This window comes from Pseudorca crassidens, chromosome 5 (assembly GCF_039906515.1).
Source record: "Pseudorca crassidens isolate mPseCra1 chromosome 5, mPseCra1.hap1, whole genome shotgun sequence".
Lineage (NCBI taxonomy): Eukaryota > Metazoa > Chordata > Mammalia > Artiodactyla > Delphinidae > Pseudorca > Pseudorca crassidens.
This window is the reverse complement of record NC_090300.1, coordinates 34,869,785-34,896,229: the sequence shown is the minus strand read 5'-3', so window position 1 is coordinate 34,896,229 and position 26,445 is coordinate 34,869,785. Positions and strand designations below refer to the sequence as shown.

General features: G+C 43.2%; 1 protein-coding gene across 2 annotated transcripts in view; it reads left to right on the top strand.

The window, feature by feature from the left end:
- The first annotated feature begins 1,464 nt into the window (after positions 1–1,464).
- PCCB (propionyl-CoA carboxylase subunit beta) overlaps positions 1,465–26,445 on the top strand; it is a 97,813-nt gene continuing 72,832 nt past the window's right edge. Inside the window, exons 1-5 of one of the 2 annotated variants that reach the window (XM_067737735.1) lie at positions 1,465–1,682; positions 4,372–4,491; positions 5,484–5,552; positions 8,290–8,346; positions 10,419–10,532. In XM_067737735.1, the coding sequence (XP_067593836.1) occupies positions 1,494–1,682; positions 4,372–4,491; positions 5,484–5,552; positions 8,290–8,346; positions 10,419–10,532 (549 nt within the window). In that variant the 5' untranslated portion in view covers positions 1,465–1,493. Of the gene's footprint in view, positions 1,683–1,755; positions 1,852–4,371; positions 4,492–5,483; positions 5,553–8,289; positions 8,347–10,418; positions 10,533–26,445 lie in introns of those variants that run through there. The other variant, XM_067737733.1, reaches the window with a different exon arrangement.

Sequence of the window (26,445 nt, the reverse complement as noted above, 5' to 3'; positions counted from 1 at the left end):
AAGGCCTCCTGTGTGTTGAGCCTTGTTCCGGGTGCAAGGGCCACAGTGGTGAGCAAGCTGCCACAGTCCCTGCCCTCTGGCTTGGGAATTTAGTTGGGAAGAGTTCTAAACAATGTTAACACCATGTGAGATGTGCCACAGGAGAGGGATCTGCAAAGCGTCTTAGGACAAAGGAGTTCCAATGCCCCAACCCGAATCAAGTCCCAATGCTGAATATGGCAAAATTCTTCACACTGTAACTACATCCCTGCTTTTCAGGCTCATGTACCACCATTATCCCAAAAGCTGGGGACTCAACCATGTGTGTGAATCTGAACAGGCCATTATTCCTGGCATGCAGCTACCTTCTCAGAGATAACTCTCCTTTACACACCCAGCCTTGCCTAAATTCTCCACTGTGCTACCAGGCTGGTCCTTTGTCTACCTCTCCAGATTGGAAAGGTCCTTAACGCAGGGACCCAGGTGCAGGGCCAAGAGCATCTACTACGGAGTCAGAGAGATGCAGGTGGGCTTTGTCCAGCCACATGCCTTCAAGCCTTAGACCCTCAGCTTCACTGCATATGTAGGTGAACAATTCCTACTCCAGGAAAGTAATAAGTACTAGTGGTTACTTCTTGGCACATAGCAGCTGCTCAAAAATGTTTGCTAAATTGAGTTCTATTAACGTTGAAGTCTCAGGCCAGAGTTTGGACTTTATGAAGGCCCTGGCTGTGAGCTGGAGCTCGGCGGGGTTAATGATCAACTTTAGCAGTTTTCTGTGGCTAAGAATGTGAAATATACACCTTGTTCTTTGCTTTGAAGAGCTGACTATTAGCTGGGGAAACAGATGGACAAGCTCCCAACAGTTCAGTTCTAAATCCCTAGAGCAGTGGTTCTCAAACTCAAGCAAGCATCAAAATCACCTACAGGCCATCTGTTGAAACAGATTGCTGGCAGCATCCCCAGAATTTCTGATTCAGTAGGTCTTGGATGGAGCCTGAGAATTTTAAAGTTTGCATTTCCAGCTCGCTTTCAGGTGATGCTGAAGCCTGGTGCTCAGCAAGTGGTACATAATACGTCTGTGTTTGAATCCTGGTTCCACTACATCTCTAGTCCTGGCTGATCAAATCACTCTACCTCTCTGTGCTTCATTTGCTACATCTGTGAAATCAGGATAGTAAGCTAATGCAGGTAAATGCTTAAAGCAACACTTGGTACAGTGTTCAACAAACGCTGGTTAACTTTATTTTCTAAAGAAAGTGAGAGGACAAAACCAGGGGTCTAGATAGCCAGAGAAAAGCAAGGGCTAAGTCGCTCTTCTGTGCAGCCGGGCGGGCACAACTCAGGGTGACGCCCTAGCACAGCCTCGAGTCTCGAGCTCTCCTGCCTTTCTGCTAAACGCGCTCCGCATTCCAGCCCACAGGCTTCCTACATGCCGCCGACGCTGCGCAGGCGCAGACCCCGCGGTGTGCACACGACGCACATGCGCACTCAGATGCGCTGGTAAAGCAAAAATGGCGGCGGCGGCGGCTATGCGCGTGGCGGCACCCGGAATCAGGCTCAGTGCTGTAGTGAGAAGTCTCCGGGCCGCGGTGCGCAGCGTGTGCACCCAGCCTGTCTCTGTTAATGAGCGCATCGAGAACAAGCGTCAAGCCGCACTACTGGGAGGAGGGCAGCACCGCATCGACGCGCAGCATAAGCGAGTGAGTCCTAAAGGGGCCCCGGCCAGCCCGCTTCCGGCGGTCGCGACCTATCACAGCGTGAGCGGCTCGCGGCGTATGGGGCCTCCTAGCCAATCCGCGCGATGCCGCGAGGGGCGGGGCGGAGCCGAGGATGTTCACCTTGTGAACCTGTTGTCTTTCTCTGGGGCAGGTAAAATCAGGACAAGCACCGTTGTGCTTTGTCACTGTCTGCTTTCCCTTTGGAATTTTAGACGGGTCTGGCTGGGCTCCAGCGGCTTACCAGTTAATAGCTATGAACTTTTGGACAAGTTACCCCTTTGGAGTCAATTTATTCTAAATAGAAGATGGTAATAATTCTCCCCTTGTAATGTTACTGGAATAAGATAGTGAAGCAATGATAGGCACTTAATTAAAAAAAAAACCTTGTTCTTCTCATGCCCCATGAAAGAGTGGTGGTAGGTTCTTGCTCCATTATGGAAGCAGGAAAATCAAGGCGTTTGGCAGGGGAAGTTACATGGGCAAACTCACATTCACCTGGGGTGGCTGTGTGGTGTGCGCAGGGAACTTGTGGAAACTCTGCCCCCCGAATGCCAGCCGAAGCTCCTTTAGGATATCAGCGTGCTTGCTGGGTAGGAAAGTCACCTTCGGAAGCAGGTGTTTTTTCCTGGGGTTGCTCAGGTTACTCTGAGAGTTTGGCTGGAGTGAGCAGCTGAGGCACTGCCACCCACTGCCCGGGGTACTGCGAGGCCCAGATCGGTGACTTGGGACTTGAAACGAGGCTCGCTCAGTGCGTCCCGGACACGTGTGAGTCTGGCCTGATGTGCTGGATGGGTTAAATAACCAACCTGGAAGATGCAAAAGTGAAATTTTTAGAGGTGAAGGATACTGAGGCATAAATTTACAGACGTGGGGGTAGTGGGGTCTTTAGTGAGGACATTCGCACTGGCCCTTTATTAACTCTAATTTGAGTGTTAATTTAGATGTTGTAAATGCCCATTTGACAAGAGCCTGAGTGTGACAGTTCCTTTTTGCCATTTGGGAGTGAGATGTAAATTTGGTTGAGAGTGTGTGGTGCCCAGAGTGCTTTTCCTCCCTCCCCTGAGGTCCCTGGGGTGGCAGTGTCTGTGTTGAGGGAGCTTTATTATTATTATTTTTTGGCTGCATTGAGCGGCATGCGGGATCTTAGTTTCCCAACCAGGAATCGAACGGGTGCCCCCTGCAGTGGAAGCGGGGATTCTTAACCACTAGACCTTCAGGGAAGTTCTGTGAGGAAACTTTAGATTATCCTCCGGAAAGGCCTGTCAGTGCTCCCTGCACTCTTTCTGTTGGGGCCCATGGCTCAATCCCTCCCTGGAAGATCATCCCACCCATTTCCAGGCGGATCTTACTGGATTTAGATGCAGCCTCCAGAAACTGTTTTTCTTTTGCCAAGGCTGACTTAGTCAGGAGGCTTACTTGGTTTAAATCTCCTACCCCATACCCTTTTACACAATATTTGGACTACTTCCACAGGATAGATTCCCAGAAATGGAATTACTGGGTCAAAAGATACAAACATTTTTAACACTGATATATATTGCCAAATTGCCTTCTTCTTCTTTTTTTTTTTTTTTTTTGCGGTACGCGGGCCTCTCACTGTTGTGGCCTCTCCTGTTGCGGAGCACAGGCTCCGGACGCGCAGGCTCAGCGGCCATGGCTCACGGGCCCAGCCGCTCCGCGGCATGTGGGATCTTCCCAAACCGGGGCACGAACCCGCGTCTCTTGCATCGGCAGGCAGACTCTCAACCACTGTGCCACTAGGCAAGCCCGCCAAATTGCTTTCTTGGAAACTTATTTTATTTTACACAGTAGTGTAGCGGATTACCTTTTTGTTGTAATACCACCTCACTGGCTTTGGCTTCCTTCTTAAGGGGAAAATATAGCTAGTTAGAGGTTTTTTTTTGTTTTTTTTTTTTTAACAGGGGTCGGGGATAGACAATGGGCCCCGTTATTGGTCTTGGTCTAAGGGCTTGGGAGCCCAAACAATGGAGGCTCTTGACAGGTTGAGGTCTCCAACGTCACCCTCTCCAAGAACCATTTTTTTAACTCCTCTCAAGTGAGCTCTTTACTCTGTCCCACTCTTTTTCTACTAAGCCACTCTCTGCTGTGGGGTTGTCTGTGTATCACAGTCACTGTCAGGGGTAGGGTCCCTAAGCAGGGCCCCCAATGTAGGAGAGGACCCTGGAGGAGGCAGGAGAAGTGTCCTTGGGGCTGGACCCTAGTGAGGTGAGCTTCTGTGGGGCTCCTTAGAAGAAGCTTGTGAACCTAGGAGTGTAGCCTCAGACCCTTCGTGAAGCCTGCTTTAGTTTTCTATCTCCTGCTTCTCCGTTCTCCTTTTTACTGCTCCTTGGGTCTCCAGTAAATGTTTGTAGAACTCGTTATCTTGTTCCAGGGTCAGGCTCTCCTTACCCCCACTTCTCCTCTCTGCCTTTCCCTCCTACTCCCTTAATTTGCTTCCACAGTTAGTGGCTCCTGGAACAGCCGGTCTGCCCTGATTTCCTTACTGGCTGAATTCTACTGATAACACCTTTCTCTTGGGCAGGTTTATGGAATAGAGGCTTTCACATAGGGTGAAGGCAAAAACTAGCCCTCCTGGCCCTCCCATGAGCACTCCTTGCTTACTGACTTTTGTCTATGATGACATCACTGAGCGATTTTTGTTGCATTTTAGGGAAAGCTAACGGCCAGAGAGCGGATCAGTCTCTTGCTGGACCCTGGCAGTTTTGTTGAGAGCGACATGTTTGTGGAACACAGATGTGCAGATTTTGGAATGGCTGCTGATAAGAATAAGGTATCTGTTCACAGTGGTGGTGCAGGCCTCCAGGTTTCACTTACCAGCTGCGGCCCTGCTGTTCGACACACTAGATTAATGAAGTCCTTTCAGGATTCAGGATGCATTGAAACATTTTCAGGTGTGGGGCCCTGGAATTGCAGAAGGGCCTCTTGAGAAGCACTGCTGGGGCCTCCAGGTTCCCCACTCACCTTTGTCTACAGATGAAGGAATGTGGGTGCACTACTCATACCTTGTGCAGGGTGACTCTGGCCCAGCTCCTAGGGCTCTGGTGTGGGTTCACAGGTCTTACTGGTATAGAATGACAAACTTAGAAGGAGAGTTGGGAATTTTTTTGGATTGTGTTCTGGTCTGCCTAGGCACCAGGAACCCCTAAAGGCTAACCAGTCACCTCTTTTGACATACTTTAAGTTTATGCCTTGGAGTTTTGGAGGTCAGAGTTACCAACACTTGTTCCTTCAGTTGGGTGTTCTCCATGGTGCACAGAGTTCTTTGGACTCTCTTTTGGTCCATTTATTTTCAAGACTATGATCAAAGATTTATAACCTTGGCACTAAACTTGCTGGCTCCATTTGAGCCATTATGGGCCACACAGTGACTGTCAGAATTCCAAGCAAAATGATAGGTTTGCCTTTTTAAGGTTTGGAGGTGGGATGTGTGGCTCTGTAGAAGTTGCCATGTTTTGTTATATATTCTCCTTCCTACTGTGAGGGTTCAGTAGTGGCTTCCCTAGGGGGTCCCCTGATTATTCTGCTGAGGCCCACTGAGGCCCAAGACTACAGTGTTCTGTTGATGAAGCAGTAGCCCAGTGCTTGCTGTTGCAGAGCTGAGGGGGGAAGCGGGGATTCCTTCATGTTCTTTATTGATATTGAATTTTAAGGAATTTGGGGTGTGGTTTTTTTAGGGGGAGTCTTTCCTTGGGGCATAACTACGAAATTAATTAAGAGAAGTATTTGGTTTTTTTAACTTTCATTTTTCTGTTTTTCTGGTAGTTTCCTGGAGACAGTGTGGTCACTGGACGGGGCCGAATCAATGGAAGATTGGTTTATGTCTTCAGTCAGGTATTTCATACTCTAATTGGCTGAGGTTTCCTTGAGGGCAGAGCCAGGAACAAAATATGTGAGAAGAAAACAGTCCTGGGGAATGAAAACTTGCCTGTAGTTGGGGCAGGTGAGGGAATTACTTTGTTTCTTAGTGCATATGTCCAGAGTATTACACTATTATAATGTAATAGAGTGTTTTTAATTAGGGAGAAAGACTCCCTAGTCGGTGTGGGGGAGGATCACAGGGCAGTAGTCATCTAAGAAGTCCCAGGAACCAGGACTTTATCCAAGTGAGTGAGAGTCCTCTTGGCAGGTTGGGTGCGTGCTGGGAGGGCAGCTGTGTCCTGGGCAGATTGTGTGGACCTGAGGGAGTGCAACGGATGCAGCTTGGGCAGAGGGGATTTGACTCTCAGAGCCACAGGCCCCTTGAGTTTTAGGCTTTCGTGAAAGAGTTCAAACAGTTTTTGTTAGGCTGCATCAAGACATACAGTTTCTTCACACGGACACCATAGGAGAATGTAGTAGGCAGAATAATGGCCTGCAAATATATCCAAATCCTAATCCCTGAAACCCGTGAATATGTAATTTTACCTGACAAAGGGGAATTAAGCTTGCAGATGGAATTAATGTTACTAATCAGTTGACCTTAAAATAGAACAGCTTGGGTTATCCAGGTGGGCCCAGTGTAATCACAAGGGCCCTTAAAAGTGGGAGAGAGGCAGAAGGGGAGGTCAGAGTAATGCTATGTGAGAAGGACTTGGTCTGCCTGTTTCTGGCTTAGAAGAGGGAGGAAGGGGGTCATGAGGTGAGGAATGTAAATAGATGGTCTCTAGAAGCTGGAAAAGATAAGACAACAGATTCTCCTCTGGAGCCTCCAGAAAGGAGCATAGCCTTGCTAACCTTGACTTTAGCTCACTGAGACCCATGTAGGACTTCTAAATTACAGAACTGTAAGATAATGAATGTGTGTTGTTTCAAGCTGCTGAATTTGTGGTAATTTGTTATAGCAGCAGTAGAAAACTAACACAAAGAACATGTTGTATCCTATTTTTTGTTTGATTTTTTTTCTCCACTAAGAGACAGAAATATGTATATAATTCTAAATATTTAGTTTCTTTTTACAGATCTTAAAGGTATAGAGCTTATTTAGGAACCTAGAATGTTTTCCAGGTTTGAGAGTAAAATAATTATACTTGATTATTTTAAGAGTTATTTAGACAGTACTCATTTGCTAATAGAATTACTTTTAAAATATTTTAAAACTGTGTTATAAATGTGTCTGCCAAATGCCTAACTAGAAGGGATCATCTCTCTTTTTTGTAATTTATGAGAGCTAGGCAAAGAATTGTATAGAAGGAACCATTAGTAAGATAGCTAGAACAAAGAAGGCTATTGTGCTTTCTGGGCACAATGTTCCCTTAACTATTAAGGAGATAACAAAAATTCATTGAATTGATGCTTCGGAGCACCCCTTATGCCCGTGGGTTTGGGTGGGGGTGAGGGGGAGGTGGAGATGACCGAGACAGTTCTTGCCCTGGAGAAGCTAATCGTTTTGTAGGTAGAATGGGACAGAACAGGGGTGGCTACAGTTACCGATAGTCGGTGAGAGGTTCTGGGCAAGTGCCATGGGCTCAGGACAAGGGAAGGTCACATCCGGATCCAGGAAAGCTTTAGGGAAAATGGGGCATGTGAAGTAGGCCCTGAAGGATACTGAGGGGGAGGAGTGATGGGTCAGATTTTTTGTAGTGATCCCCCAAATGTTAATATCTGCAGACATTGTTTTCTGCGGGGAGCTTCTGTTTTTCCAGAGAAGCAGTCGCAGTCTTTTGCGTGATAATTGGCTTTAGATGTGTTCTGGGGGAAGGGGGTGGGGGGAAGGAGGGGCCAGCAGTGGCTCATCATTCACTGTACAGATTAGGCATCTCACCTGTTTTCAGCCTTGCCTTTGCTGCCTTTTGTGCCTGGGGATTGTGACTCCAGAAGCCCTCTGGTTAAGTTTCTTGAGAGAGTAAACCTTCTTTCTCCTCTCCAGGTGAAGAAGAGGCCCTGTGGGGTCTAACTGCTCCCAACACAGACTTCCTGTCAGTCTGCTTTCCACCGCACTTTCTGTGGTTCCTGGGCTGTCCCCTCCTGTGGTTACTCCCTCGGCAGGTGTAAAGGCTTCCATTTGCTCCAAGTCAGATATTCTTGTGCTTTCACTTCCCTCATTTGTTCACTCTCTCTTCTGCTGTTGTTTCCTCTTTTTTGTCCTCATGGGCTGAATGTGTTTTTAATTCCGTACTATCTTTTTGATGGGGATTTAGGAAGGAGGTCATTCCTACAAGAAGCTTTTTATATCAGAAGGTAATGAAAATCCAGAAGCAAGAAGAAGCAGTGAGGACTCATTCACTTCTTTCACCTCCTTTATCAAAACAGCAGATATTTCCTAGTAATAGAAATGTCTGTTTGACATCCATAGAATCTGATTTTTTTGGGTTAATTCTGCCTGAAAAGTTTTCCTTCCCTCAGAGCTACAAGTCATTTTTGTATACAAAGACTAGGTCTTTTGCTCTTCACATTACATGAACTCCTTTTAAGACATTTTATTCACTATTCATTCTATGGAATACTTTATGTCACACTCTCCCCCTAATCTTTTAAACTTCTGAAAATCCTTTAAAAACTTTTATCTATGAATTTTCCATTTCCTCCTCCTATTGGGTCTTCATCTCTGGCTAGTCACTCCATATTATTTTTTGATTTGTTTTCTTTTTAGGATTTTACAGTTTTTGGAGGCAGCCTGTCGGGAGCACATGCCCAAAAGATCTGCAAAGTAAGTATTTATTTTTTATAAATTTTCTTTTTTAAAAAAAAAATTTTATTTTATTTTTGGCTGCATTGGGTCTCTGTTGCTGTGTGCGGGCTTTCTCTAATTGCGGTGAGCAGGGACTACTCTTCCTTGTGGTGTGTGGGCTTCTCATTGTGGTGGCTTCTCTTGTTGCGGAGCGTGGGCTCTAGGCGCATGGGCTTCAGTAGTTGTGGCACACGGGCTCAGTAGTTGTGGCTCACGGTCTCTAGAGCACAGGCTCAGTAGCTGTGGCACACGGGCTTAGTTGCTCCGCGGCATGTGGGATCTTCCCGGACCAGGGCTCGAACCTGTGTCCCCTGCATTGGCAGGTGGATTCTTAACCACTGCACCACCAGGGAAGCCCCCAAAGTAAGTATTTAATATTGAAAACAAACTAAATACTTTCATCAGTCACATGGGGTGGGGCAGAGGTGTGCAGGATGTGGTGCTGACCTGAAGGTGCCTTCAGTAAAGGGCAGGAGGTCTTAACATTTTTTGTAGCATGAATTCCTTTGGCAGGCTGGTGAAGCCGGACCTGCATTTTTTATATATTTTTAAAATTTAAAGTCTTTATTGAATTTGTTACAATATTGCTTCTGTTTTATGTTTTGGTTTTTTGGCATGAGACATGTGGGATATCAGCTCCCCGACCAGGGATTGAACCTGCACCCCTTGCATTGGAAGGTGAAGTCTTAACCACTGGACTGCTGGGGAAGTCCCTGGACCCGCATTTTTACACATGCATAAAGTAAAATGTAGGATTACAAGAGGTTGAAAATTAAAAAATCACATTTGTAATATATATGCTTCCTTATTAATGAATTAAATCGAGATTTAGCAGTGGATAAACTGCTATACTTTCAAAGTTGGCATGAGTTGAAAATGATATTTCAAGATATCTGCCAGAAAGTGGGACCCACCAGAAAGTGGGACTTTCCTGGTGGTCCAGAGGTTACGACTCCACACTTCCATTGCTGGGGGCACGGGTTCGATCCCTGGTTGGGGAACTAAGATCCCACATGCTGTGCGGTGTGGCCAAAAAAAAAAAAAAAAAAAAAGATATTTGCAGCAACTTTAATGTGGCATAAAAAATCCGTGGCTTCTATTAATGACAAAGTCACAGGTATTTCTAATACTGCTGTGGTTAATAAAATGTAAAAATTTCCAAGTTCATGGACTCCTTGAAATCTACTCACAGGCTTCTTAACGGTTCTGAGGATCCCAAGTAAAGAACCCATGGTCTAGGTGGAGAATCCAGGTACTAAAAAAGCAGTGCAAATGATGGCATTTAAAAAATGCTGCTACAGATGAGATGCTCTGGTGGTGAATAAAAGTGTAGATCATATTTGGGGAGTTTTGGAATAAAGGTAGAGTTGATCTTTAGTAACTGGGCAGGGCTTCCCTGTGTAATGGAATACCTAGCTTCTCCGTGTGGTCCTGTCATGTGTTACTCCTGAGACCTTGGGCCAATCCCTAAACTTTTAAACCTTCCTAATTTCCTCCACAATTTATTGCCTCTGTTGTGATTACTAAATGAGATAATGGAAGTGAAAGTGCTTTGTAAATTCTCAAGGACTGTTAGAAATGTTGCTCATTAGGCTGTCAACTACTGACCCATGAGGAAAATCTGTCTTATTAGAAGTAAGAGGGCTGGGCCTGGCCTCCAGTTAATAGATGGGTCCACATTTACTTTCACAAAAATACTGCTTTGCCATTCTATCAGTTCAAAATATTATTTTGTTCAGTCCCAGGCTGAAAAAATACTACAGCCTGGGCCTGAGGCTCTAGAAGTGGTTGCCATGAACAGTCTTCGCCTCTGCAAATGGGAAGTGCTTTGGCTCTTGGCTGCTTGGGGGACTTTAATTAGCGGTTTAAATATCTGATTTTCTGTCTTCCACGAGGTACCCAATCATCATGTGGAATGGAGCCAGTGTTATGGACTCCTGTTTTGAAAAGTACACTCAGAACATTTTCCAGAAAACCACCATGGTGCTTTGTAAATGCTGTTTTTCATAACAGGGTCAGTTGTCTCACAAAAGATTTTTCTCCTATCTCAGATCATGGACCAAGCCATGACAGTGGGGGCTCCGGTGATTGGACTGAATGACTCTGGGGGAGCACGGATCCAAGAGGGAGTAGAGTCTTTGGCTGGCTACGCAGATATCTTTCTGGTGAGAAACCGTTAATAGAGAATGGAAGAGTACAGGGAGTTCTCTAAGCTGTGTCCTGGTCAGAGCTTCCCTATCTTACCTCATTGTGTCCCGTAGCTCCTTCTTGTGTCATTGGGGTGGCATGAGGGGTGGATGAAAAGCAAGAGAGGTGGGGGTTCCTGGTGGCCTAGTGGTTAGGACTCTGCTGTGGCCCCAGTTCAATCCCTGATCGGGGGAACTGATAAGGTGGGGAGGGTTATCTTTCTTTTTCTTTCATAGAGGCCACTGATACTTATAGGGGAAAACAAAATTAAAGATTATTCAGAAGGGAATGTCACTTAAATAATTTTTTTTCAAAAGCAAGGAGTAGGGAATATAAAAGGTTAAAATGAACTGACTTGCTAAAAATTAGGAATTTTATTATTTTAACTTTATTTTATATCAGAGTATAGTTGAACAACGTTATGTTAGTTTCAGATGCACAGCAAAGTGATTCAGTTATACATATACATGTATCTATAGAATTAACAGTTTTTAAAAAAAGCAGTGTTTTTTTTTTGTTTTTTTTGTTTTTTTTTTTTTTGTGGTACGCGGGCCTCTCACTGTTGTGGCCTCTCCAGTTGCGGAGCACAGGCTCCAGACGCGCAGGCTCAGTGGCCATGGCTCACGGGCCCAGCCGCTTTGCGGCATGTGGGATCTTCCCGGACTGGGGCACGAACCCGTGTCCCCTGCATTGGCAGGTGGACTCTCAACCACTGCACTGCCAGGGAAGCCCCTGTGGTTTTTTTTTTTTTTTGGTTAAGACATTACAAGATCATTATACAAAGTTCAAGCTGTAGTACAAAGAAGAAAGAAATCCCACCATCACCCAAGATCCCACCAGTTAGAAGCATTTGGTGAACATCATTTCAGATATCTGCTTTCTTACAGACTAAAAGAGAAAGAAATGAAAAGAAACACAAAAATTAAATACATTATTTGAAGTAGGAAGTGCATTGTGAGAGTATAGTAAGGGAGGTTGGGGTGAGGGAGAGATACTGCCAGATGTAAACTTGAGAGAAGGGACAGATCAGCATTTCCAGGGAGGGGAGGAAAGAAAGGACAGAGACAGGCAGACATTGTTTCTAATCAGGCCAGCTGTTCTTGTCATCCCCTGGCCTGCAGGCTTATGAAGGTTTTTATTCCCTGCCACTGCCCTTTGTGTTCAGTCAGAAAAATGTGTGTTTACTTTGTGTACGATACTCTGGTAGTTGTGGGAGCACTTGTGTACGTTGAGAAGCCACTTTGTATATCTTAAACCTACTTTTTAATCTTTAAACTTGAGGTCTAGGGGTAGCACACTGGGGAGTAAAGGCACTCCTTTATGTCTTTTACCCACATTCACCAGCTGTTTACATTTTGCCTGTTTGCTCTATCATTTTCTCTCCGTATGCACATATTTGCACGTTATATTTTTCTGAAACATTTTAGAGTAAATTGGAGATTATGCCTCCTTTATCTCTTAAATCCTTCATTGTATATTTTCTAAGAACAAGGACATTTTTATATAAACAGAGTACAGTAATTGGGAAACTTAATATTGATTCATCAGTATTATTCTTATTCATATTTCATCAAATGATCCTAATAACAGCCTTTATAGTTATCCCCCCCCAATCCAGGATTAAGTACTGCCTTTAGTTGTCATATAACTTTAATCTCCTTCAATCTGGAACATTTCCTCAATTTCTCTTTGTCTTTTATGACTTTTGATTTTTTTTAAAACAGCTTTATTGCGGTATAATTTACGAAGCATAAAATCCATCCATTATAAGCATACATTTCAACGATTTTTAAGAAACTTGTGCAGCCATCACCACAGTCTACAATTTAGAATCTTTCCCTCCGAAAAGATCCTTCCTGCCTGTTTTCAGTCAATTCCTACCCAGCCTTAGGTAGCCACTGATCAGCTTTCTGCCTCTACAGTTTTTTCATCTCTCTTCACTTAAAATAATGTTTTTGAGGTTCATTCATATTGTACTGTGTATCAGTGATTTGTTTTTATTGCTGAATAATAGTATATAGATATACCATATTTTGTTTATCCATCCACTAGTTGATGGACATTTGGGTAGTTTTTACATTTTGAATATCATAAATAATGCTGCTATGGACATTTGTATATAGCTCATCGTGTGGACATATGTTTTCATAACCCTTGAGTAGATTCTTAAGAGTGAAATTGTTGGATCAAGTTATCGAACCCAAGTTCTTGTGCCCAATGCACAGTGAAGCCAAACAAACGGAAATGTCGGAGATTGGAGCGGAGAAAAGTTTATTGTAGGGCCAAGCAAAGACCTGAACTCCTCCATGGGTTTCAGGGAAGAGTTTTTAAGGGGAAGGTGAGGGAGGGTAGTAGGAGGGTGTGTGTGTCTGATTGGTTGGTGGTGAGGTAGCAGGGTGGTGTTTCAGGAATCTCAGTCATCAGCCTTCTGGTTCCAACCAGTCTGGGGTCCACATGCCTGTGCTCAGGGGGCCTGAGTTCCTGTAGAAGAACTCAGAGATATGTATCGAATTGTTACGCACATCCTCTGAGGAGGAACCAGGCCCAGGCCCCATGCCGCACTATTATTTCTTTCTGCATTCCCTCAATCCCCTAATTAGTAACTATTTGAGTCTGCCCTTTGGAACTCAGGGAAAGTCTAGGAGGCTAAAACCTTTTTCCTACAAATAAGAAATGGGGGACACAGAAAGGCTTTTGTACTTGGGAGGGCCTCACAGGGTCCTTCTCGGCTTCATTATAAGTTTATGTATAACTTTTTAAGAAACTGCCAAATTTTTTCCCAAGGTGACTGTACCCTTTTGTATTACCACAAGCAGTGTAATTGGGGGTTTCAGGTTCTCCCCATTCTTGTTGACACGTAGCATCGTCAGTCTTTTCCATTATAGTCATTTCAGTGGTAAGTAGTGGTATCTCTCCGTGGTTTTAATTTGCATTTCCCATCTCACTAATCCTGTTGAGTATCTTTTTACGTACATGGTAGTCATTTGTATATCTTCTTTGCTGAAATGTTTGTTCAGATCTTTTGCTCATTTTGTAATTGGATTTTGGGTAAGAGTTCTTTATATATTCAGGATACAAGTCCTGTATCAGATATATGATTTTCAAATTTTTTTTTACTAGTCTGTGGCTTTTTATTTCTTTTCTTTTTTTTTTTGTAAATTAATTAATTTATCATTTATATTTGGCTATGTTGGGTCTTCATTGCTGCGTGTGGGCTTTCTCTAGTTTCAGGGAGCGGGGACTACTCTTCATTTCAGTGCGCAGGCTTCTCATTGCGGTGGCTTCTCTTGTTGCAGAGCATGGACTCTAGGCACGCGGGCTTCAGTAGTTGTGGCGTGTATGCTCAGTAGTTGTAGCTCACGGGCTCTAGAGCACAGGCTTAGTAGTTGTGGCACACGGGCTTAGTTGCTCCACGGCATGTGGGATCTTCCCGGAGCAGTGCTCGAACCTGTGTCCCCTGCATTGGCAGGCGGATTCTTAACCACTGCCACCAGGGGAGTCCCTGTGGCTTTTTATTTCTTAATGGTGGCGTTTTAAGTGCAAAAGTTTTAAATCTTAAAGTCCAGTTTATCAGTTTTTTTCTTTTGTAGATCATGCTTTTATTCTCATATAAGAACTGTGCTCAATACAAAGTCATGAAGATTTTGTCTAGTGGTTTTGTTACCAACCAGGGTTCTTGGCCTTCTTAATCAATAGAAATTGGTCAGAGGCCAGAAGAAATTCAGGCAAGGCTTTATTGGGGCCCCTGCTGCAGCAGGAGGGAGCGAGAACAAACAACAGGTTCCCTTGCTTGCTTGCTCACTGAGGAGGGTGCAGGCGAGCTTTTTCATTACATGGGGTGAGGATAGGGGTGTGTCTGGGAGTCGGGCTGGAGGGGTGGCTTAGGTGGTCTGCCCACCCCTTAGGTGGTGTGGTGTGCAGGGGGCATGTGCAGTGCCTTGCTTTAGCTCCGGGCTCTTCAAAAGTGGCAGTTGCGTTTTTTGGTCTCTTTGTATCTCTTGTCCAGAATTTGCCCTGATTGCACGTGCATGCAGTTACTTTTAGTCCCATGTAGTTTTCTTGTATTATGTTGCTCGAGGAGAGGTGTGTCCAGGTGCAAGCACTGCAGCACTGTAGCACTGCAGCACTGCAGCAAAGGGTCCCAGCTCCCAGCCTGTCTCAGTTTTTTTTCATGAGGTTTTATAGGTTTTTGGCCTTCATATTAGGTCTGTGATCCCTTTTGAGTTAATTTTTGAGTATGGTCTGAGGTCAGGGTCCAAATTCATCCTTGTCCCATCACCATTAATTGACATGACTGTTCTTTCCCTACTGAATGGTCCTGGCACTTTGGTGGAAAGAAAATCAATTGACCATAAATATAAGGGTTTATTTCTTGACTCAGTTTTTTTCCATTGATGTATATGCTTATCCTTACATCAGAAGCACACTTTCTCTTCTGATAGTCTTATGATGTGTATGTTGGTACATTTGATTTCCCACAGGTCCCTCAGCCTCTGTTCTTTTTTCCTTTTTTTTGCTGTTCCTCAGAGTTGTGGACTTAAAAACTGTTCACAAACTAAAAGTTGTGTCAACTTAAAAATAAATGCACAATGTGAGAGTTGTGAGTTAAGTTTTACTTGGGGCAAAATGAGGACTGCAGCTCAGGAGACAGCATCCCAGATAGTTCTGAGAAACTGCTCCAAAGAGGTAGGAGGGAAGGTCTGAATATATGTGATTTTGGTGAAGGGGGAATACATGCAATCAAGCACATATTTTTTGTAGACGTTTTCTGCTAGTCTCATGAAAGTTACTGCTAGTCACAAGGAGCAGACGTCACCATGAAGGATTTTAGTGTTTTTCTAGATATGAGGAGATACAAGAATTGGGCTCATAAAATTGGCTCCTGAAAATATCTAACTTTCTGAAGACCTGTTCTGCCTGTTTTTCCCAGAGCACAGAGTTCCTAATTTCAGCTTTCTACCCTGAACTCCTTTCGGTGGGGTGTTGAAAGTCAGCAGCTGCAAATGCACAAGACTTAATCCTTGTAGAGGTAGATGGCAAGTGCCAATTGTAGTTGACATTTTTTTAAAAAATTTGTTTATTTATTTGGTTGCACCAGGTCTTAGTGGTGGCAGGCAGGCTCCTTAGTTGCGGCTCGCTGGGCTCCTTAGTTGTGGCTTGCGAACTATTAGTTGCGGCATGCATGTGGGACCTAGTTCCCTGACCAGGGATCGAACCCAGGCCCCCTGCATTGGGAGCACAGAGTCTTATCCACGTGCCACCAGGGAAGTCCCTAAACTTAGACATTCTAAATGTACAGTTCAGTTGTATTGAATACGTTCATAATTTTATGCACCTATCACCATTGTCCATCTCCGTAACATTCTTTTTTTTTTTTTTTTGCGGTATGCGGGCCTCTCACTGTTGTGGCCTCTACCACTGAGGAGCACAAGCTCCGGACGCGCAGGCTCAGTGGCCATGCCGCTCACGGGCCCAGCCGCTCCGCGGCATGTGGGATCTTCCTGGACTAGGGCACTAACCTGTGTCCCCTGCATCGGCAGGCAGACTCTCAACCACTGCGCCACCAGGGAAGCCCATCTCCATAACTTTCTAAGTGTCAATTCTTTTTTTTTTTTTTTATGTTTTTTAACATCTTTATTGGAATATAATTGCTTCATGATGCTGTGCTGGTTTGTGCTGCACAACAAAGTGAATTAGCCATATGTATACATACATCCCCATATCTGCCCTCCCTCTTGCATTCCCTCCCACCCTCCCTATCCCATCCCTCTAGGTGGTCACAAAGTGCCGAGGTGATCTCCCTGTACCATGCAGCTTCTTCCCACTAGCTAGCTATTGTACATTTGGTAGTGTATATGTCAATGGTATTCTCTCACTTCATCCCAGCTTACCCTTCCCCCTCCCCGTGTCCTCAAGTCCGTTCTCTACGTCTGCATCTTTATTCCTGTCCCGTCCCTAGGTTCTTCAGAACCATTTTTTTAGATTCCATATATATGTGTTAGCATATGGTATTTGTTTTTCTCTTTCTGACTTACTTCACTCTGTATGACAGACTCTAGGTCTATTCACCTCATTACAAATAGCTCAATTTCGTTTCTTTTTATGGCTGAGTAATATTCCATTGTATATATGTGCCACATCTTCTTTATCCATTCATCCGATGACGGGCACTTAGGTTGTTTCCATCTCCGGGCTATTGTAAATAGAGCTGCAATGAACATTTTGGTACATGACTCTTTTTGAATTTCGGTTTTCTCAGGGTATATGCCCAGTAGTGGGATTGCTGGGTCATATGGTAGTTCTATTTGTAGTTTTTTAAGGAACCTCCATACTGTTCTCCATAGTGGCTGAACCAATTCACATTCCCACCAGCAGTGCAAGAGTGTTCCCTTTTCTTCACACCCTCTCCAGCATTTATTGTTTCTAGATTTTTTGATGATGGCCATTCTGACTGGTGTGAGATGATATCTCATTGTAGTTTTGATTTGCATTTCTCTAATGATTAATGATGTTGAGCATTCTTTCATGTGTTTGTTGGCAGTCTGTATATCTTCTTTGGAGAAATGTCTATTTAGGTCTTCTGCCCAGTTTTGGATTGGGTTGTTTGTTTTCTTGTTATTGAGCTGCATGAGCTGCTTGTAAATTTTGGAGATTAATCCTTTGTCGGTTGCTTCATTTGCAAATATTTTCTCCCATTCTGAGGGTTGTCTTTTGGTCTTGTTTATGGTTTCCTTTGCTGTGCAAAAGCTTTTAAGTTTCATTAGGTCCCATTTGTTTATTTTTGTTTTTATTTCCATTACTCTAGGAGGTGGGTCAGAAAGGATCTTGCTTTGATTTATGTCATAGAGTGTTCTGCCTATGTTTTCCTCTAAGAGTTTGATAGTTTCTGGCCTTACATTTAGTTCTTTAATCCATTTTGAGCTTATTTTTGTGCATGGTGTTAGGGAGTGATCTAATCTCATACTTTTACATGTACCTGTCCAGTTTTCCCAGCACCACTTATTGAAGAGGCTGTCCTTTCTCCATTGTACATTACTGCCACCTTTATCAAAGATAAGGTGTCCATATGTGCATGGGTTTATCTCTGGGCTTTCTATCCTGTTCCATTGATCTATCTTTCTGTTTTTGTGCCAGTACCATACCGTCTTGATGACTGTAGCTTTGTAGTATAGTCTGAAGTCAGGGAGCCTGATTCCTCCAGTTCCTTCTTTCGTTCTCAAGATTGCTTTGGCTATTCGGGGTCTTTTGTGTTTCCATACAAATTGTGAAATTTTTTGTTCTAGTTCTGTGAAAAATGCCAGTGGTAGTTTGATAGGGATGGCATTGAATCTATAGATTGCTTTGGGTAGTAGAGTCATTTTCACAATGTTGATTCTTCCAATCCAAGAACATGGTATATCTCTCCATCTATTTATATCATCTTTAATTTCTTTCATCAGTGTCTTATAATTTTCTGCATACAGGTCTTTTGTCTCCTTAGGTAGGTTTATTCCTAGATATTTTATTCTTTTTGTTGCAATGGTAAATGGGAGTGTTTTCTTGATTTCACTTTCAGATTTTTCATCATTAGTATATAGGAATGCCAGAGATTTCTGTGCATTAATTTTGTATCCTGCCACTTTACCAAATTCATTGATTAGCTCTAGTAGTTTTCTGGTAGCATCTTTAGGGTTCTCTATGTATAGGATCATGTCATCTGCAAACAGTGACAGCTTTACTTCTTCTTTTCCGATTTGGATTCCTTTTATTTCCTTTTCTTCTCTGATTGCTGTGGCTAAAACTTCCAAAACAATGTTGAATAAGAGTGGTGAGAGTGGGCAACCTTGTCTTGTTCCTGATCTTAGTGGAAATGCTTTCAGTTTTTCACCATTGAGGATGATGTTTGCTGTGGGCTTGTCATATATGGCCTTTATTATGTTGAGGAAAGTTCCCTCTATGCCTACTTTCTGCAGGGTTTTTATCATAAATGGGTGTTGAATTTTGTCAAAAGCTTTCTCTGCATCTATTGAGATGATCATATGGTTTTTCTCCTTCAATTTGTTAATATGGTTTATCACGTTGATAGATTTGCGTATATTGAAGAATCCTTGCATTCCTGGAATAAACCCCACTTGATCATGGTGTATGATCCTTTTAATGTGCTGTTGGATTCTGTTTGCTAGTATTTTGTTGAGGATTTTTGCATCTATGTTCATCAGTGATATTGGCCTGTAGTTTTCTTTCTTTGTGACATCCTTGTCTGGTTTTGGTATCAAGGTGATGGTGGCCTCGTAGAAGGAGTTAGGGAGTGGTCCTCCCTCTGCTATATTTTGGAAGAGTTTGAGAAGGATAGGTGTTAGCTCTTCTCTAAATGTTTGATAGAATTCGCCTGTGAAGCCATCTGGTCCTGGGCTTTTGTTTGTTGGAAGATTTTTAATCACAGTTTCAATTTCAGTGCTTGTGATTGGTCTGTTCATATTTTCTATTTCTTCCTGATTCAGTCTTGGCAGGTTGTGCATTTCTAAGAATTTGTCCATTTCTTCCAGATTGTCCATTTTATTGGCATAGAGTTGCTTGTAGTAATCTCTCATGATCTCTTTTATCTCTGCAGTGTCAGTTGTTACCTCTCCTTTTGCATTTCTAATTCTATTGATTTGAGTCTTCTCCCTTTTTTTCTTGATGAGTCTGGCTAGTGGTTTATCTATTTTGTTTATCTTCTCAAAGAACCAGCTTTTGGTTTTATTGATCTTTGCTATTGTTTCCTTCATTTCTTTTTCATTTATTTCTGATCTGATTTTTATGATTTCTTTCCTTCTGCTAGCTTTGGGGTTTTTTTGTTCTTCTTTCTCTAATTGCTTGAGGTGCAAGGTTAGGTTGTTTATTCGAGATGTTTCCTGCTTCTTAAGGTGGGCTTGTATTGCTATAAACTTCCCCCTTAGAACTGCTTTTGCTGCATCCCACAGGTTTTGGGTCGTTGTGTCTCCATTGTCATTTGTTTCTAGGTATTTTTTGATTTCCTCTTTGATTTCTTCAGTGATCTCTTCATTATTAAGTAGTGTATTGTTTAGCCTCCATGTGTTTGTATTTTTTACAGATCTTTTCCTGTAATTGATATCTAGTCTCATGGCGTTGTGGTCAGAAAAGATACTTGATACAATTTCAATTTTCTTAAATTTACCAAGGCTTGATTTGTGACCTAAGATATGATCTATCCTGGAGAATGTTCCATGAGCACTTGAGAAAAATGTGTAGTCTGTTGTTTTTGGATGGAGTGTCCTATAAATATCAATTAAGTCCATCTTGTTTAATGTATCATTTAAAGCTTGTGTTTCCTTATTTATTTTCATTTTGGACGATCTGTCCATGGGTGAAAGTGGGGTGTTTAAGTCCCCTACTATGAATGTGTTACTGTCGATTTCCCCTTTTATGGCTGTTAGTATTTGCCTTATGTATTGAGGTGCTCCTATGTTGGGTGCATAAATATTTACAATTGTTATATCTTCTTCTTGGATCGATCCCTTGATCATTATGTAGTGTCCTTCTTTGTCTCTTTTAATAGTCCTTATTTTAAAGTCTATTTTGTCTGATATGAGAATTGCTACTCCAGCTTTCTTTTGGCTTCCATTTGCATGGAATATCTTTTTCCATCCCCTTACTTTCAGTCTGTATGTGTCTCTAGGTCTGAAGTGGGTCTCTTGTAGACAGCATATATAAGGGTCTTGTTTTTGTATCCATTCAGCTAATCTGTGTCTTTTGGTGGGAGCATTTAGTCCATTTACATTTAAGGTAATTATCGATATGTATGTTCCTATTCCCATTTTCTAAATTGTTTTGGGTTCGTTATTGTAGGTCTTTTCCTTCTCTTGTGTTTCTTGCCTAGAGAAGATCCTTTAGCATTTGTTGTAAAGCTGGTTTGGTGGTGCTGAACTCTCTCAGCTTTTGCTTGTCTGTAAAGGTTTTAATTTCTCCATCAAATCTGAATGAGATCCTTGCTGGGTAGAGTAGTCTTGGCTGCATGTTTTTCTCCTTCATCACTTTCAGTATGTCCTGCCACTCCCTTCTGGCTTGTAGGGTTTCTGCTGAGAGATCAGCTGTTAACCTTATGGGGATTCCCTTATGTGTTATTTGTTGTTTTTCCCTTGCTGCTTTTAATATGTTTTCTTTGTATTTAATTTTTGACAGTTTGATTAATATGTGTCTTGGCGTATTTCTCCTTGGATTTATCTTGTATGGGACTCTCTGTGCTTCCTGAACTTGATTAACTATTTCCTTTCCCATATTAGGGAAGTTTTCAACTATAATCTCTTCAAATATTTTCTCAGTCCCTTTCTTTTTCTCTTCTTCTTCTGGAACCCCTATAATTCGAATGTTGGTGCGTTTAATGTTGTCCCAGAGGTCTCTGAGACTGTCCTCAGTTCTTTTCATTCTTTTTTCTTTATTCTGCTCTGCAGTAGTTATTTCCACTATTTTATCTTCCAGGTCACTTATCCGTTCTTCTGCCTCAGTTATTCTGCTATTGATCCCATCTAGAGTACTTTTAATTTCATTTATTGTGTTGTTCATCGTTGCTTGTTTCATCTTTAGTTCTTCTAGTTCCTTGTTAAATGTTTCTTGCATTTTGTCCATTCTATTTCCAAGATTTTGGATCATCTTTACTATCATTATTCTGAATTCTCTTTCAGGTAGATTGCCTATTTCCTCTTCATTTATTAGGTCTGGTGCATTTTTATCTTGCTCCTTTATCTGCTGTGTGTTTTTCTGTCTTCTCATTTTGCTTATCTTACTGTGTTTGGGGTCTCCTTTTTGCAGGCTGCAGGTTTGTAGTTCCTCCTGTTTTTGATGTCTGTCTCCAGTGGCTAAGGTTGGTTCAGTGGGTTGTGTAGGCTTCCTGGTGGAGGGGGCTAGTGCCTGTATTGTGGTGGATGAGGCTGGATCTTGTCTCTCTAGTGGGCAGGTTCACGTCTGGTGGTGTGTTTGGGGGTGTCTGTGGCCTTATTATGATTTTAGGCAGCCTCTCTGCTAATGGGTGGGGTTGTGTTCCTGTTTTGCTAGTTGTTTGGCATAGGTTTTCCAGCACTGTGGCTTGCTGGTCGTTGAGTGAAGCTGGGTGCTGGTGTGAAGATGGAGGTCTCTGGGAGATTTTCGCCGTTTGATATTATGTGGAGCTGGGAGGTCTCTTGTTGATCAGTGTCCTGAAGTTGGCTGTCCTACCTCAGAGGCAGAGCCCTGCCTCCTGGCTGGAGCACCAAAAGCTTTTCATCCACAGGCTCAGGATAAAAGGGAGAAAAAGTAGAGGGAATTAGTAGAAGTATGAGGAAAGAAAGAAGGAAAGGAGGGTAGGAAGGAAGGAAGAAAGAAAGAAAGAAACAAAGAAGGAAAGAAGGCAAGAAGGAAAGAAAGGAGGGAGGGAGGGAGGGAGGAAGGAAGGAAGGAGGGAAAGAAGGAAAAAAGACAGAAAGAAAGAAGATACAGTAAAAATAAAATAAAGTATAATAAAGTTATTGAATTAAAAACTTCTTATTTAGAAAAAAAAAAAGGGATGGAAAGAACCTTAGGACAAATGTTGGAAGCAAAGCTATACCGACAAAATCTTACACAGAGGCATACACATACACCCTCACAAAAAGAGGTAAAGGGGGAAAAATCCTAAATCTTGCTGTCAGAGACCACCTCCTCAATTTGGGATGATTCGTTGTCTAAAGGAGGGAAGGAAGGACGGAAAGAAAGAAAGAACGAAGGTAAAGTATAATAAGGTTATTAAAATTAATTATTAAGAAAAAAAATTAAAAAAAAAACATGGACGGATAGAACCCTAGGACAAATGGTGGAAGCAAGACTATACAGACAAGATCTCACACAGAAGCATACACATACACATTCACAAAAAGAGGAAAGGGGAAAAAAATCATAGATCTTGCTCCTAAAGTCCACTTCCTTAATTTGGGATGATTGGTTGTCTATTCAGATATTCCACAGATGCAGGGTACATCAAGTTGATTGTGGAGCTTTAATCCGCTGCTTCTGAGGCTGCTGGGAGAGATTTCCCTTTCTCTTCTTTGTTCTCACAGCTCCCAGGGCTAAGCTTTGGATTTGGCCCTGCCACTGCGTGTAGATCGCTGGAGGGCGTCTGTTTTTTGCTCAGACAGGATGGGGTTAAAAGAGCCGCTGATTGGGGGCTCTGGCGCACTCAGGCCGGCGGGGACGGAGGGGCACAGAGTGCGGGGCGGGCCTGTGGTGGCAAAGGCCGGCGTGACTTTGCACCAGCCTGAGGCGCGCTGTGCGCTCTCCCGGGGAAGTTGCCCCTGGATCCCGGGAACCCGGCAGTGGCGGGCTGCACAGGCTCCGCGGAAGAGGGGTGTGGAGAGTGACCTGTGCTCGCACACAGGCCCCTCGGTGGCGGCAGCAGCAGCCTTAACGTCTCCCGCCCGCCTCTGGGGTCCGCGCTTTTAGCCGCGGCTTGCGCCCGTCTCTGGATTCCGCGCTTTCAGCCGCGGCTCGCGCCCGTCTCTGGATTCCACGCTTTCAGCCGCGGCTCGCGCCCATCTCTGGATTCCGCGCTTTCAGCCGCGGCTCGCGCCCGTCTCTGGATTCCGCGCTTTCAGCCGCGGCTCGCGCCCGTCTCTGGGGTTCGCGCTTTTAGCCGCGGCTCGCGCCCGTCTCTGGAGTTCCTTTAAGCAGCGTTCTTAAACCCCTCTCCTCACGCCCCAGGAAACAGAGAGGGAAGGAAAAGTCTCCTGCCTCTTCTGCAGGTGCAGGCTTTTCCCCGGACTCCCTCCCGGCTAGCTGTGGTGCACTAACCCCTTCAGGCTATGTTCAAGCCGCCAACCCCAGTCCTCTCCCTGCGCTCCGACCTCAGCTCGCAGCCCCGCCCGCCCCGGCGGGTGAGCAGACAAGCCTCTCGGGCTGGTGAGTGCCGGTCGGCACCGATCCTCTGTGCGGGAATCTCCCCGCTTTGCCCTCCGCACCCGTTGCTGTGCTCTCCTCCGCAGCCTCGAAGCTCCCCCCTCCGCCTCCCGCAGTCTCCGCCCGCGAAGGGGCTTCCTAGAGTGTGGAAACTTTTCCTCCTTCACAGCTCCCTCCCACTGGTGCAGGTGCCGTCCCTATTCTTTTGTCTCTGTTTTTTCTTTTGCCCTACCCAGGTACGTGGGGAGTTTCTTGCCTTTTGGGAGGTCTGAGGTCTTCTGCCAGCCTTCAGTAGGTGTTCTGTAGGAGTTGTTCCACGTGTAGATGTATTTCTGGTGTATCTGTGGGGAGGAAGGTGATCTCCGCGTCTTACTCTTCCGCCATCTTCCCCGAGAGCCTATATTTCTGTTTTTGTGCCAGTACCATACTGTCTTGATTACTGTAGCATTGTAGTATAGTCTGAAGTCAGGGAACCTGATTCCTCCATCTCCATTTTTCTTTCTCAAGATAGCTTTGGTTATTCGGGGTCTTTTGTGTTTCCATACAAATTGTGAAATTTTTGGTTCTAGTTCTGTGAAAAATGCCATTGGTAGTTTGATAGGGATTGCATTGAATCTGTAGATTGCTTTGGGTAGTATAGTCACTTTCACAATGTTGATTCTTCCAATCCAGGAACATGGTTTATCTCTCCATCTGTTTGTATCATCTTGAATTTGTTTGATCAGTGTCTTATAGTTTTCTGCATACAGATTTTTTGTCCCCTTAGGTAGGTTTATTCCTGGGTATTTTATTCTTTTTGTTGCAATGGTAAATGGGATTGTTTCCTTAATTACTCTTTCAGATTTTTCATCATTAGTGTATAGCAATGCAAGAGATTTCTGTGCATTAATTTTGTATCCTGCTACTTTACCAAATTCATTGATCAGCTCTAGTAGTTTTCTGGTAGCATCTTTAGGATTCTCTATGTATAGTATGTCATCTGCAAACAGTGACAGTTTTACTTCTTCTTTTCTGATTTGGATTCCTTTTATTTCTTTGTCTTCTCTGATTGCTGTGGCTAAAACTTCTAAAACTGTTGAATAATAGTGGTGAGAGTGGGCACCCTTGTCTTGTTCCTGATCTTAGAGGAAATGGTTTCAGTTTTTCACCATTGAGGACGATGTTGGCTGTGGGTTTGTCTTAAATGGCCATTATTATGTTGAGGTACGTTCCCTCTATGCTTACTTCTGGAGCGTTTTTATCATAAGTGCGTGTTGAATTTTGTTGAAGACTTTTTCTGAATTTATTGAGATTGTTATACGGTTTTTATCCTTCAATTTGTTAATAAGGTGTATCACATTGATTGATTTGCATATATTGAAGAATCCTTGCATTCCTGGGATAAACACCACTTGATCATGGTGTATGACCTTCTTAATGTGCTGTTGGAGTCTGTTTGCTAGTATTTTGTTGAGTATTTTTGCATCTGTGTTTATCAGTGATATTGGCTTGTAGTTTTCTTTTCTTGTGACATCTTTGTCTGGTTTTAGTATCAGGGTAATGAATGAGTAGAATGAGTTTGGGAGTGTTCCTCCCTCTACTATACTTTGGAGGAGTTTGAGAAGTATAGGTGTTAGCTCTTCTCTAAATGTTTGACACAATTCATCTGTGAAGCCATCTGGTCCTGGGCTTTTGTTTGTTGGAAGATTTTTAATCACAGTTTCAATTTCAGTGCCTGTGATTGATCTGTTTATATTTTCTATTTCTTCCTGATTCAGTCTCAGAAGGTTGTACTTTTCTAAGAAATTGTCCATTTCTTCCAGGTTGTCCATTTCATTGTCATATAGTTGCTTGTAGTAATCTCTTATGTTCCTTTGTATTTCTGCAGTGTCATTTGTTACTTTTTTTTTTTTTTTTTTTTTTTTTTTGTGGTACGCAGGCCTCTCACTGCTGTGGCCTCTCCCGTTGTGGAGCACAGGCTCCGGATGCGCAGGCTCAGCGGCCAGGGCTCACGGGCCCAGCCGCTCTGCCGCATATGGGATCTTCCCGGACTGGGGCACAAACCTGTGTCCCCTGCTTCGGCAGGCGGACTTTCAACCACTGCGCCACCAGGGAAGCCCAACTTTACCTTTTTCATTTCTAATTCTGTTGATTTGAGTCTTCTCTCTTTTTTTCTTGATGACTCTGGCTAATGGTTTATCAATTTTGTTTATCTTCTCAAAGAACCAGCTTTCAGTTTTATTGATCTTTACTGTTGTTTCCTTCATTTCTTTTTCATTTATTTCTGATCTGATCTTTAAGATTTCTTTCCTTCTGCTAACTTTGGGGTTTTTTTGTTGTTGTTTCTCTAATTGCTTTAGATATAAGGTTAGGTTGTTTATTTGAGATGTTTCTTGTTTCTTGAGGTAGGATTGTATTGCTATAAACTTCCCTCTTAGAACTGCTTTTGCTGCATCCCATAGATTTTGGTCCATCGTGTTTCCATTGTCATTTGTTTCTAGGTATTTTTTGGTTCTAGGTTTTTTTCCTGTAATTGATATCTAGTCTCATAGTGTTGTGGTTGGAAAAGATACTTGACATGATTTCTGTTTTCTTAAATTTACCAAGGCTTGATTTGTGACCCAAGATAGGTCTATCCTGGAGAATATTCCATGAGCACTTGGGAAGAAAGTGTATTCTGTTGTTTTTGGATGGAATGTCCTATAAATATCAATTAAGTCTATCTTGTTTAATGTGTCATTTAAAGCTCGTGTTTCCTTATTTACTTTCATTTTGGATGACCTGTCCATTGGTGAAAGTGTGGTGTTAACGTCCCCTACTATGACTGTGTTACTGTCAATTTCCCCTTTTATGGCTGTTAGCATTTGCCCTATGTATTGAGGTGCTCCTATGTTGGGTGCATAAATATTTACAATTGTTATATCTTCTTGTATTGATCCGTTGATCATTATGTAGTGTCCTTCTTTGTCTCTTGTAATAGTGTTTATTTTAAAGTCTATTTTTTCTGATATGAGAATTGCTGTTCCAGCT